Below are 14,790 nucleotides of genomic sequence, written 5' to 3'. Positions count from 1 at the left end.
CAGGAAACGGCTGTTTGCCGACAGGTGTCTACCATGCAGTCCGTGACATCACGGCCACACGCCCTCAATGTAAGTCTATGGGAGGTCATACGTGGGTATTTATTTTTTTGCGTTTATGTCAGAACCGCTGTAAAATCAGCCACCCCTGTTCAAATCCCCAATTTAGGCCTCAAATGTGCACTCTCCTGAGCCTTGTTGTGTGTCTGCAGAGCATCTTACGCCCACATTTTAATTTTTTTTTCCTTTCACCACTTGTGAAAATAAAAAGTATGGGGCAACACCAGCATGTTAGTGTAAAAATGTTAATTGTTTTACACTAACAGGCTGGTGTAGCCCCCAACTTTTCCTTTTCATAAGGGATAGAAGGAGAAAAAAAAAATTGTAGTGCAATTTCTTCTGAGTACGGAAATACCCCATATGTGGCCCTAAACTGTTTCCTTGAAATACGACCGGGCTCCGAAGTGAGAGAGCGCCATGCGCATTTGAGGACTAAATTAGGGATTGCATAGGGGTGGACATAGGGGTATTCTATGCCAGTGATTCCCAAACAGGGTGTCTCCAGCTGTTGCTAAACTCCCAGCATGCCTGGACAGTCAGCGGCTGTCCAGAAATGCTGGGAGTTGTTGTTTTGCAACAGCTGGAGGCCCCGTTTTGGAAATACTGCTGTACGATATGTTTTTAATTTTTATTGAGGAGACAGTGTAAGGGGGTGTATATGTAGTGCTTTATCCTTTATTTATTATGTGTTAGCGTTGTGTAGTGTTTTTAGGGTACTTTTGCACTGGTGGGTTTAAGGTGAGTTTCCCGCTAGGAGTTTGCCGCAGCTCAAACTTGAAGCAGGAAACTCACTGTAAAATTGCCCGTGGGAATGTACCCTGTACATTCACATGGGGGGGGGGGGGGACCTCCAGCTGTTTTAAAACTACAACTCCCAGCATGTACTGACAGACTGTGCATGTTGGGAGTTGTACTTTTGCAACATCTGGAGGCACACTGGTTGGAAAACCTTCAGTTAGGTTCTATTACCTTACTCAGTATTTTCCAACCAGTACGCCTCCAGCTGTTGCAAAACTACAACTCACAGCATGTACTGATCGCCGAAGGGCATGCTGGGAGATGTAATTATGCAACATCTGGAGGTTTGCAACTATAACTCCCAGCATGCCGAGACAGCTGTTTGGGCATGCTGGGTTTTGCAGTTTTGTGATCTGCAAACTGTGGGCCTCCGGATGTTTCAAAACTACAAATCCCAGCATGCCCAGACAGAAAACTGCTGTGTGGACATGCTAGGAGTTGTAGTTTTGTGAGATCTAGAGGGCCACAGTTTAGAGACCACTGCGCAGTCATTTCCAAACTGTAGCCCTCCAGCTGTTGCAAAACTGCAAATCCAAGCAAACAGCTATCTGGGCATGCCCAAAAAGCAAACAGCTATCTGGGCATGCTGGGAGTTGTAGTTTTGCAACATCTGGAGGGCTACAGTTTAGAGACCACTGTATAGTGGTCTCAGACTGTAGCCCTCCAGATGTTGCAGCTTCCTTAGGATCCAGGGAGCCACATCGCTGTCCCCTTCTGCCGCCGATCGTCCCCTGCTGCAGACGCCGATTGGTAATTGGACCTTCGGCGCCGGTCCCCGTCTGTTCCCCGTTCTGCCCAGCCTACTTACTGTGGGTGGGCAGAACAGGGGAACCGAATGTTAACCCCCCCTCCCCCCGATCTGCTATTGATCGATCGCTTCTGATCGACCAATAGCAGGGATAGGAGGGGTGGCACCCCTGCCACCTCACTCCTTTCCCTTCAGGGGGATCGTGGGTGTTTTGGACAACCCCGATCCCCCTTATTTCCTGGGTCACTGGAGACCCGTATGACCCGGAATCGCCGCAATTTGCTGGTGTGAATTCACCGGCGATTTGCGGCGATCGCCAACATGGGGGGGTTATAGGACCCCCCCTGGGCATTTGCACGGGTGCCTGCAGTCATCCCGCTCCAGTCCCTGCCCTGCGCGCGGTGGGGACCGAAATTCCTACGGACGTATTCGTACGCCCTTGGTCCTTAAGTACCAGGGAGCCAGGATGTACGCATACATCTGTTGTCCTTAAGGGGTTAATAATTTTACGCTTTATGAACATAGCCTGTGGGTTAATTCCGTTCCAATATTTTGGGGTATTAGGGTATGTAAACATCACAAAAAAGTCTCATATGCATAAAGCTTTTGCTGTAGCCCAAAAACGTCTAAAAAAAATGGAGGAAAAACCAAGAGGCAAGAAAGAAGGTTTTTAAAAAAATATATATCCTAAAAGACAGAATAAACAAAAGTTTCAGACATATTTCTACTTCCAGCCTCAAAAACTTCCCAAAAAGGAGCATAGGCCCTTTTTTGCAACCATCACACCTTTTGCCAGCCATTTCTTTGCCAAAGGAAACCTGTGCAGTCACAGTAGTCCAGCAGGTTGTCCCGCAAGCCATCGTGTATCCCTGGCCTTATAAACCAAATCAATCCACCACAGTCTGCCGTTCTATTTTATATCTGATAACAATGAGAGATTGACTGAACAATACACGCACCGTATGACATCAGTTTGCATGAGGTTTTTAATCCTTTTTTTTTTGTTTTCACTCAGCTGCTAATGATGTTAATAATGGACCGGCTACATTTCATACTTTTTTTTTTTATTATTTAATTGGACTAAAAATATTTGTTTCATGGGACATATATTTTTCCAGTTTATTAAGCTTTTTTTTTTTGCTTTTTTTACACTGTTGTCAATATGTTAAACGGATGTCAATGAGTTGTTCGAAGTAAAAATTGGAGCCACAAAAAAAAATAAAATAAAAAATACACATGAGAATAAGGCTTACAGGCCTTAATAAACCTAAGTCTTTATATTATGTTTATGTCACTAAGGAACAGTTAGAATGGAAAGGACAATGTACAAATCCCAGAGGTACTGACACGTAACCTGAGTTCCCCTTCCTGATCATTCTTCATTGACTTAAACATTCTGTCACCTAAATCTCTGTGCCGTTACCATTCATTTACCATTCATTTACACCAGAGAGCGGCTCCTGAATTTGCAATTAAGATGTTATTGGTAGCAACAAGAATAAACACTTCCAAAGCAAATATCTTACCCAAATGGCCTTCATTCCGGGGCTGGACATTGTAACATTCTAAACATAAAAAAAAAAAAAAAAAAATCAATGGCCGTATTCTAGTTTTTAATCTGTGTCCAGGTGGCGATGAAGCTGAGCACCGCTGTCAATCCCATGGACTGTTTATGCTAATATCACTAATTCCTTTACATCTGATCTCTGGGGACACTGGCAAGAAATAGAAGAACTATATTTTTTTTCTGTGTTGCTATGCAGTTTTATTAAATTTTTTTTACTGGGCGGCACTTTTTATTTTTTTTTAATTGCAAGCCGCATGAAAGTCGGTGGATGAGGGGTTAATTTTTATGCGCCTATAGAAAATGCTTTAATGATGACTTTTGTAGATCGGATTAGAACATTCCCAGGGCTGGTGTTGGAAACATAATACGCCTCCATTGCGTTAGCCTAATGAACGCGATCTCATCTGGAGTTTCAATTTACGCTATTACTCAGGCACTGTAGGTAATAATTTACTGTTTAGAATGATTACCAGCGTGATATTTGTTTAATGAAATTTATAGACAGAACACCGCAATTATACGACGAATAAATACTTACCGTATCAGCGTTATTGCATTTTTCTTTTCTGTTTGGTATTGATACGCTCTTAATAATTATAATCGTTTAGAAGGAAAAAAATAAATGAAAAAATAAAATAAATAAATCTCAGAATAATCATTCTGCCCGCCCCAGCCCTTAAATTACAGCTCTCCGAAAAATGCCCAATATTAATTATCAGCCCTCTCTGGAGCCCTGAATTAACATCACAGCCACTGTTTGGGTTTAATGCTAATTTTATTGAAGTTGTTTTGCAAAGCGAAATATATTAAAATTAATAGGGCAAATGACAGTGGGTTGTTAAAATTAATTACGTTGCCATTTTCTTTTCTTTTGGTTTACGAGGCTTGCTAGTAGTAGCGCATTTCCTGTGCACCTGCTCCTGCTGTGGCCTAAGTGATATAGCGTCTACAAATCCAGAAAATTGTAGTATCAAATCTCCACACCAACTGTGCAGCAGCACTATCATCAAATCCCTGCTGAGAGGCGTTTCCCATCAAATCCCTCAGGATATTTTCTTTCCTGGTCCCTCTGTTGCAGATTTGAACTTTGACCCGAACCTTTCCCTTACATCATGCAAAAGGTGCAGCAGAAGTGGCTCGTCCTGGAGAAGTTGCAAAGTATCTGTGTACCCCTAACCTCATTAGCAGGTCAGCAATTCACACGCCTTGGGCTACTTGGGTATCAAATTTAGCTTTGGCTTCTGCCGCTACATCAGATTTATTATATTGCTATATCATAAACTACAACAGCACTTTTATTATGTTTACTGTGGCTGTTTTAATGCATATCCGGTCTAGATACAATGGCTTCACTTACATTTTCTCTATAGCAGAAACTTTTTGACTTTTAAAAATAACAATGCTGTTTGTATCAAAATATGTTTCAAATTGCTGTTCTTCAAAAAAAATAGTGTCCATGATATCAGCATTGCTTACTTAGGCTGAGTTCACACAGAGCTTTTTTGTGCATCTAAAACTGCATCATAAATACGTGTTTAAACACCTGTTTAAAAAGTTAAAAGAGTTTTGTGTCTGTTTTTTACTGTCATTTTGGTCAAGCATTCTTTAAAGGGGTACTCCACCCCTAGACATCTTATCCCCTATCCAAAGGATAGGGGATAAGATGTCTGATCGAGGGGGTCCCGCTGCTGGGGACCCCCGCAATATAGCATGCAGTACCCACCTGTATCTGCTTCCGGCAGCGCTGGAGGATTTGGCTCCCGACCACGGGAACGGAAGATCATGACGTCATGACTCCGCCCCCGTGTGACATCACGTCCCGCCCCCTCAATGCAAGTCTATGGGAGAGGGCGTGACAGCAGTGCGTTTTTCACTTTTTTTTCTTAATTTTTTAGTTGGTACTACTACTCCCAGCATGAAACACACTTCTATTAGTAGTACCTGTACTGATTGACAGATCGCCCCGGGTCCGTTGCGATCCTATTGTATAATGTATAGATGCAGCGGCCGCTCTTCTAGGGTCCCCTGCACTGACGTATATATACACCTATTCATATTTCCCGCAGAGAGCTGTGATTGGCCAGATGGTTCCAGCCAATCACAACTGTCTGTGGGAAATATGAATATGTGTATATATATGTCAGTGCAGGGGACCATAGAAGAGCGGCCGCCGCATCTATACATTATACAGGAGAATCACATCTGGTGTCATGAGGGACATACGCTGTGATCTTTCCTTAACTGCAGGTACTACAGCTCCCAACATGGAGCAGAGTGTGCTCCATGTTGGAAGTAGTAGTACTACCGAAAAAAAAAAATTAAAATTGAGAAAAAAATCAAACACACACACACACAATCAATTAAAAGTGTATTATAAAAAATAAAAAAAATCCTTAAATAAATTTTTTCACATCCCTACTGCATCCTTTTTTTTTTTTTTTTTCTTTTCTTGTAGTGGTCTCCAAACTGTAGTCCTCCAGATGTTGCAAAAGTACAACTTTCAGCATGTACTGACTGTCTGGGCATGCTGGGAGTTATAGTTTTGCAACATCTGAAGTGGCACAGTTTGGAGACCACTACTTTTTAGTCTCCAAACTATAGCCCTCCCGATGTTGCAAAACTACAATTCCCAGCATGCCCAGACAGACAGGTAAATGCTGAAAGTTGTAGTTTTGCAACATCTGGAGGACCACAGTTTGGAGACCACTACACAGCGGTCTCAAAACTGGGGCCCTCCATATGTTGCAAAAATACATCTCTTAGCATGCCTGGACAGTCTGGGCATGCTTGGAGTTGTAGTTTTGCAACATCTGGAGGGCTACAGTTTGGAGACCACTACTTAGTGGTCTCCAAACCATTCTTCCCCAGTTGTTGCATAACAACAACTCCTAGCATGCTTTTCGGCTGTCAGTGCATGCTGGGAGTTGTAGTTTTGCAACAGCTGGAGGCACACTGGTTGGGAAACACTGAGCTAGAGTCTGTTTCCTAACTCAGTGATGCCAACCCGTGTGCCTCCACCTGTTGCAAAACTACAACTCCCAGAATGCACTGGCAAACCGTACATGCTGGGAGTTATAGTTTTGCAACAGCTGGAGGCACACGGGTTGGAATCACTGAGCTAGAATCTGTTTCCCAACTCAGTGGTTCCCCACCAGTGTGCCTACAGCTGTTGCAAAACTACAACTCCCAGCATGTACGATCTGTCAATGCATGCTGGGAGTTTTAGTTTTGCAACAACTGAAGGTTTGGGGTGCCCCACCTGCCATGTGAATCACTACATATACACACCCTTTATACACCGCCTTACACGTTACTGCCCCCCCCCCAATAAAAATGAAAAACGTCTCATACGGCAGTGTTTCCTACACAGAGCCTCCAGCTGTTGCAAAATAACAACTCCCAGTATTGCCAGACAGCCATTGACTGTCCTGGCATGCTGGGAGTTTTGCAACAGCTGGAGGCACCCTGTTTGGGAAACACTGCCGTAGGGTTTTGGTGGAGAGAAGTGCCATCCTTGTATCCTTGTCCGCCCCTATTGCAAATTCCTAATTTAGTCCTCAAATGCGCATGGCGCTCTCTCACTTCGGAGCCCTGTCGTATTTCAAGGCAACAGTTTAGGCCCACATATGGGGTATTTCCGTACTCAGGAGAAATTGCATTACAAATTTTGGGGGGATTTTTCTCCTTTTACCCCTTATGAAAACGAAAAGTCAAGGGCTACACTAACATGTTGGTGTTGCCCCATACTTTTCATTTTCACAAGAGGTAAAAGGAGAGAAAGACCCCCAAAATTTGTAACGCAATTTCTTCCAGTATGGAAATACCCCATATGTGGGCGTGAAATGCTCTGCGGATGCACAACAAGGCTCAAGAGTGAGAGCGCCATGTACATTTGAGCAGTGGCGTCTCCAGCATTCATATTTAGGGGGGGGCACATGGGGGGCCAGTGACAAAAGTGGGGGGGCAATTTTAAAACGTGTGTGCATGTGTATATATGTATATATATATATATATATATATATACACATACATATATATATATATACACACAATGATTTTTTTTCCATTTTTGCCATAGATTTTTGGGTAAAAGGCTGATGTCATTATAAAGTAGAATTGGTGGCGCAAAAAATAAGCCATCATATGGATTTTTAGGTGCAAAATTGAAAGGGTTATGATTTTTAAAAGGTAAGGAGGAAAAAACGAAAGTGCAAAAACGCTCGGTCCTTAAGGCATTAAAACTTTTGGACACTACCATCAACTTTGATAGCGGCATCTAAAGTGTTAATGTCGGACATCAGCCTGATTGGTGATGTCTGGCATTAGCTGAGGGTTCTAGCTAATGATTTATACAACACAGTGGGAGCAGGCACTATGCGTACATGTACGCCTTGCGTCCTTAGGTCTCATTTACACGGATGGATCCTCAGCATATTTTACACTGTGGATCCCCAGACAATGGACCCTACAGTGCTGCCTCCATCTGTGCCTGATCATAACGGCAATCCTCCGCTGCGAGCAGACACGCTTTGATGTGTATACTCGCACACATAAGAGAGCAGGAGGAGCGGCCATGATGTGCGCGAGTATACACATCAAAGCGTGTCTGCTCGTAGCGGAGAATTGCCGTTATGAGCAGGCACAGAGGGAGGCAGCACTGTAGGGTCCATTGTCGGGGGATCTGCAGCGTAAAATACACTGTGGATCCACCCCTGAATGATCCCTTAGGGTACGTTCACACGTACAGGATCTGCTGTATATTTTCTGCAGCTGATTTTGCTACCTATTGAAGCTAATGGGTTGCAAAATCAGCTGCACAAAATATGCAGCAAAAATATGCAGCAGATCCTGTACATGTGAATGTACCCTTGAGGGGTTAATGAGGGGTTAATGTGTTTACATGTTGTCCTTCCAGAGGGGTCACTTTCCCTCCTCCAGTGTCCACAGGTCACCAACAGGTCACATTACCAGAACAATTTATGGAAAAATCGCGGCAAAAATTGCGCTGTTTTACCGCGATTTACGAAAAATCGCGGTAAAAGAGCGCAATTTTTGCCGCGATTTTTCCCAAAAATTGCTGTGATAATGTGGCCTGTTGGTGACCTGTGGACACTGGAGGAGGGAAAGTGACCCCTCTGGACTGCTACCATACACATTACTCAGCCCCGGGTTATACTGCTGATCAGGGGGGAGAGAGGGAGGACCCGGGACATCACTCACCTCACATGAAGGGGCCGCTCTGCTGTGTGATCTGTCAGCTCTCGGCCCGTCCCCTCCTATGCTGGGGGGCGGAGCCATCAATGTATTGGGACATCCCTATATATTTTAAATTGGGGGGGCCCAAGGGGGGGCACGGCCTGATCTAGGGGGGGCCATGGCCCCCTCTGGCCCCCCCCTAGCGACGCCACTGCATTTGAGGCCTAATTTAGTGATTTGCACAGGGGTGGCTGATAGTTATAGCAGTTCTGAGATGAACGCAAAAAAAAAAAAAAAAAACACCCACACGTGACCCCATTTTGGAAACCTCACCCCTCACAGAATGTAATAATGGGTGCAGTGAGCATTTAACCCCTTAAGGACTCAGGGTTTTTCCGTTTTTGCACTTTCGTTTTTTCCTCCTTACCTTTTAAAAATCATAACCCTTTCAATTTTCCACCTAAAAATCCATATTATGGCTTATTTTTTGCGTCGCCAATTCTACTTTGCAGTGACATTAGTCATTTTACCCAAAAATGCACGGCGAAACGGAAAAAAAAATCATTGTGCGACAAAATCGAAAAAAAAACGCCATTTTGTAACTTTTGGGGGCTTTCGTTTCTACGCAGTGCATATTTTGGTAAAAATTACACCTTATCATTATTCTGTAGGTCCATACGGTTAAAATGATACCCTACTTATATAGGTTTGATTTTGTCGCACTTCTGGAAAAAATCCTAACTACATGCAGGAAAATTTATACGTTTAAAAATGTCATCTTCTGACCCCTATAACTTTTTTATTTTTCCACGTATGGGGTGGTATGAGGACTCATTTTTTGCGCCGTGATCTGAAGTTTTTATCGGTATGATTTTTGTTTTGATCGGACTTTTTGATCACTTTTTATTCATTTTTTAATGATATAAAAAGTGACCAAAATACGCTTTTTTGGACTTTGGAATTTTTTTGCGCGTACGCCATTGACCGTACGGCTTAATTAATTATATATTTTTATAGTTCGGACATTTACGCACGCGGCGATACCACATATGTTTATTTTTTATTTTTTTTACACTGTTTTATTTTTTTTATGGGAAAAGGGGGGTGATTCAAACTTTTATTAGGGAAGGGGTTAAATGACCTTTATTAACACTTTTTTTTTACATTTTTTTTGCAGTGTTATAGGTCCCATAGGGACCTATAACACTGCACACACTGATCTCTAATGCTGATCACTGGCGTGCATTAACACGCCTGTGATCAGCATTATCGGCGCTTGACTGCTCCTGCCTGGATCTCAGGCACGGAGCAGTCATTCGTCGATCGGACACCGGGGAGGCAGGTAAGAGCCCTCCCGGTGTCCGATCAGCTGTTCGGGACGCCGCGATTTCACCGCGGCGGTCCCGAACAGCCCGACTGAGCAGCCGGGTCACTTTCACTTTCACTTTAGAAGCGGCGGTCAGCTTTGACCGCCGCTTCTAAAGGGTTAATACCGCACATCGCCGCGATCGGCGATGTGTGGTATTAGCCGCGGGTCCCGGCCGTTGATTACCGCCGGGACCGACGCGATATGATGCGGGATCGCGGCGCGATCCCGCTTCATATCGCGGGAGCCGGCGCAGGACGTAAATATACGTCCTGCGTCGTTAAGGGGTTAAACCCCACCTGCGTTTGACAGATCTTTAGAACAGTGGGCTGTGCAAATGAAAAATTTTATTTTTCATTTTTACGGACGACTGTTCAAAAAGTCTGTCAGACACATGTGGGGTATAAATGTTCACTGCACCTCTTGTTACATTCCGTGAGGGGTGTAGTTTCAAAAATGGGGTCACATGTGGGGGGTCCACTGTTCTGGCACCATGGGGGCTTTGTAAACGCACATGGCCTTCAAAGACCCCGCAGTACCAGAACAGTGGACCCCCCGTCCACTGTTCTGGTACCGCGGGGTCTTTGTAAACCCACATGGCCCCTGACTTCCATTCCAACCAAATTCTCTCTCCAAAAGCCCAATGGCGCTGCTCCTCTTCTGAGCATTGTAGTTCGCCCACAGAGCACTTTACATCCACATATGGGGTACTTCCATACATATGGGGTTACACATTTTTGGGGGTGTATTCTCCTATTACCCCTTGCAAAAAGGAAAAATTTGGGGTAACACCAGCATTGTATTGAAAAAAAATATTTTTTAATTTTTACGTCCCACTTTAACGAAAGTTCGTCAATCACCTGTGGGGTGTTAAGGCTCACTTTACCCCGTGTTACATTCCTTGAGGGGTGTAGTTTCTAAAATAGTGTGCCTTGTTTTTTTTTTTTTACTGTTCTGGCATCATGGGGGCTTCCTAAATGCGACATGCCCCCCAAAAACCATTTCAGCAAAGTTCGCTCTCCAAAAGGTTAATGTCCCTCCTTCCCTTCCGAGCCCTCTAGTGCACCCACAGATTACTTTACATCCACATATGAAGTATTTCCTAACTCGAGAGAAATGGGGTTACAAATTTTGGAGGGCATTTTCTCCTAGTACTCCTTGTGAAAAAGAAAAGTTTGGGGTAACACCAGCATTTTAATGTTAAAAAAAAAAAAATTAACTTTTACATCCCACTTTATACCTGTGGGGTTTACCCTATGGTACGTTACTTGAGGGGTGTAGTTTCCAAAATTGTGTGCCATGTGGGCTTTTTTTTTTTTTTTTTTTTACTGTTCTGGCATAATGGGGGCTTCCTAAATGTGAAATGCCCCCAAAAAAACATTTCAGCAAAATTTGCTCCGTCCTTTCTGAGCCCTCTAGTTCACCCACAGAGCACTTTACATCCACATATGAGGTATTTCCTTACTCGAGAGAAAATTAATTACAAGTTTTGGGGGCCTTTTACCCCTTGTAAAAATGAAAAAATGGGGCTACAATAACATGTTAGTGTAAAAAATTGAGATTTTGATTTTTTCTCCTCCATTTTGCTGTTATTCCTGTGCAACGCCTAAAGGGTTAACAAACTTTTTGAATGTCATTTTGAATACTCTGAGGGGTGCAGTTTTCAAAATGGGGTCCATTATAGGAGATTTCCAACATAAAGACCCTCATGTTCACTTCTAAACGTAACTGGTCCCTGAAAAAGTCTAATTTAGAAATTTTTGTCAAAAATTGGAAAGTTGCTGCTATACTACTTTGAAGCCCTCTGATGTCTTCAAAAAGTAAATACATGTCAACTTTATGATGCCAACATATAGTTAACATATTTTATATTTGAATCAATATGTAATTTATTTGACTTGTCCCTTTTCCTTACAGAGTGCTTCAAAGTTAGAAAAATGCAAAATTTTCACATTTTTCCTGAAATGTTAGCATTTTTCACCAATAAATTATGCAAGCATCTACAAAAATTTACCACTTACATAAAGTAGAACATGTCACGAAAAAACTGTCTCGGAATCAAATTTGAAAGTAAAAGCATTCCAGAGTTATTAATGCATAAAATAATAGAGGTCAGATTTGAAAAAAAAAAATGCTCCCATCCTTAGGGTCATAATGGGCTTTCTAGTCAACACCGGACCACGCGCTAGGATTGAGATATTTTACACACAGATTTTGACTAAAGAATAACCTAGATCAGTGGTCTTCAACCTGGGGACCTCCAGATGTTTCAAAACTACAACTCCCAGCATGCCCGGACAACCGATGGCTGGGAGTTGTAGTTTTGGAACATCTGGAGGTCCACAGGATGAAGACCACTGACTTAGATCATTCTTTTGGTGGCAGAATTTTAGCGGCGTAAATTCCATAGTGTGGACTGTGCTGCAGAATCCTATTGACAGTAATGGGATCCTGCTGAACCAGAATTTCCAAGCAGAATTTCTAAGCGGCCATTAGCTGTCCGGCATGCTGGAAGTTTTAGTTTTTTAACATCTGGAAATCATGGAGATTGGAGACCACTGGTGAATTGGCTGCTCAACACTCTCTTTTCCCACGCTAACCTTAAATGGGCACTGTCACCAACTTTATTTTTTGATATGTTGTAGTACTTATGTACTGCAACATATCTCTAATATACTTTTATTATTTTTTTTTCCATTAAAAAGGTTTAATTTACATTTAAAAACAGGCCACTGAAAAAGGACTGATTTTGGAGTGGCAATCAGTCCTTTTTCAGTTAGGCTGCACTCGCTCTCTGCCTGTCAATCAGAAATATATATATATATTTTTTTTTTTATTTATTTATTTTTTAATTACCTGGATAACCCCTTTAAGTTGTCTATTTGTATTTACAGCTCTCAGTACAAAACTTTGTTCTATTAATCTATTGTATATATACTACATGTATATATCATAGTCTTTGTATAGAGAATTAATGGGATTGTGCACAATGAGAAAATAAGTGGTCTGCTTTTTTTTTTTGTCAGCACCACTCTTAGGGCTCCAGTAAATGGAGCTCCATTGATCAGTCCAGGACTGAAGTTGAGTGGAAAAAAAATAACTGCATGCCCTATTTTTTATTTTTTTTCCACTCAATTCCTGTAAAATTCTGGACACCCAATAGACCCCATTCAAGTCAATGAGTTTAGTAAGGACCTGGTGTTGTCAGGTGTGCTGCGACCCGTTCAGAATCCATTCGACTCAAAAAGAAAAAGCCGAACGGACCCTGAAGGGTCAGAGCACAACGGCAGTATGAACCTAGCCTTACTTGTGTCTTTTATTGTAACTCCGCATTTATTACTTGAATGGGCATAATTGCAGTTCCAGACATGGCCATAAACAAGAAAAGAAGAACAAGCAGACCAACAAAACATGTGCACCCATTTTTTAAATCTGAGACATGCCCTTTAACCCCTCAAGGACGCAGCTCATTTTTACATTAAGGACAGGGCCATTTTTTTTGCAATTCTGACCACTGTCACTTTAAGCGTTAATAACTCTAAGATGCTTTTACTGATTTTTCTGATCCTGAGATAGTTTTTTGGTGACACATTCTACTTTATTTTAGTGGTAAATTTTTATTGTTACTTGCATCATTTCTTGAAGCTCTCTGCTTGTAAGGAAAATTGATATTCCAAATAAATTTTATATTGATTCACAAATACAATATGTCTACTTTATTTTGGCATCATAAAATGGACATATTTTTACTTTTTAAAAATTAGAGAGCTTCAAAGTAGAGCAGCAATTTTTTAAATTTTCATGAAAATTGCAAAATCTGAAGGGACAGATGTTACAGAACTACAACTCCCAGCAACATCTGGAGGGCTACCATTTGGGCACCACTGTAATAGTGGTCTCCAAACTGTGACCCTCCAGATGTTGCAAAACTACAACTCCCAGCATGCCCAGACAGCCTTTGGCTGTCTGGGCATGCTGGGAGTTGCAGTTTGGCTTCCACTAGGAAGGCAGCAGTAAAGATCGCTTTACTGCCACCTCCCTTCATGCTCCATGCCGTCGCCTCCCAACTCGCGCCGCTGATCTCCGGCTGATGTCACCGACGATCGGCGGTCCCCACGGCATCTTCTCCACAGGTACCGGCCGCCATCTTCTTCCCCCGTTCTGCTTGACATCCAGGGGTGGGCAGAGCGGGGGGTTTCCATGGCAACCCCCCGTCTTCAACTTCCATTGGTCAGCACTCAGTGCTGACTAATGGCAGGGGATAGGAGGAGGTTGCAGCACTGCAACCTCGCTCCTATCCCTCAGGATGATCGGGGCTGTCACTGACAGCTCCGATCATCCCTATTTTCCAGGCAATCAGGTCACCAGAGACCCGATCACCCCGGAATAGTAGAAAATCGCATGTCTGAATTGACATGCGATTTTCTTTGATCGCCAACATGGGGGGGTCTCAGGAATGATTTCAGCAGGCATCCCGGTCCGGTCCCCAACCGGCTAGCGGCAGGGACCGGAATTCCCACGGGCGTATCTATACGCCCTACGTCCTTAAGGACTCGGGATGCAGGGCGTATGCATACGCCGTGCGTCCTGAACAGATTAAAGAGTACCTTTCACCAAGCTAAACTTTTAATATATTGTTCCTTATGAAATTATAAGACACTTTGCTATTTACTTGCTGTTAAAATTCTCAACCTTTATATGTTTTAATGTGATTGAAAAAACGGCCACTAGGTGCTTCTGTTCTGTTCCTTGCCACAAGTCAAACAGTTAGTTTGGTTTGGTCTCCTTACGGCCTGGCAAGAGACCAAACTCAGGAAGTGCGTGCAGGGCATAGCGAGACACAGCTCTCGCAGGCTTCAGTGACGTCGCACCTGCTGGGGAACGCCCACTTTATCCTTCCGGGAGCTCACACAATGGGAGCAAGGGAAAAGTATGATACAGAGCTTTTTAAAGCTCAGAACTTTTTTTTAAGCGCAGGAGCGGTGTTAGTAGTAGTTAGAGAATATAATCTGAGTTAGTTTAGAAAATATGGTTTGATGACAGGTACGCTTTAAGTTG

General features: G+C 43.0%; 1 protein-coding gene across 4 annotated transcripts in view; it reads left to right on the top strand.

Moving 5' to 3' along the window:
* The window catches only part of CERKL (ceramide kinase like), a 170,429-nt gene that overhangs the window by 89,113 nt on the left and 66,526 nt on the right, over window positions 1-14,790 (top strand). Inside the window, exon 2 of one of the 4 annotated variants that reach the window (XM_056536984.1) lies at window positions 4,249-4,358. The exons of the other annotated variants lie outside the window; for them this stretch is intronic. Within the exon in view, the coding sequence (XP_056392959.1) occupies window positions 4,283-4,358 (76 nt within the window). The 5' untranslated portion in view covers window positions 4,249-4,282. The remainder of the gene's footprint in view (window positions 1-4,248; window positions 4,359-14,790) is intronic. 4 annotated transcript variants of the gene reach the window in all.

This window comes from Hyla sarda, chromosome 8, assembly GCF_029499605.1.
Source record: "Hyla sarda isolate aHylSar1 chromosome 8, aHylSar1.hap1, whole genome shotgun sequence".
NCBI classification, from domain to species: Eukaryota; Metazoa; Chordata; class Amphibia; order Anura; family Hylidae; genus Hyla; species Hyla sarda.
This window is presented reverse-complemented; position numbering and strand designations above follow the sequence as displayed.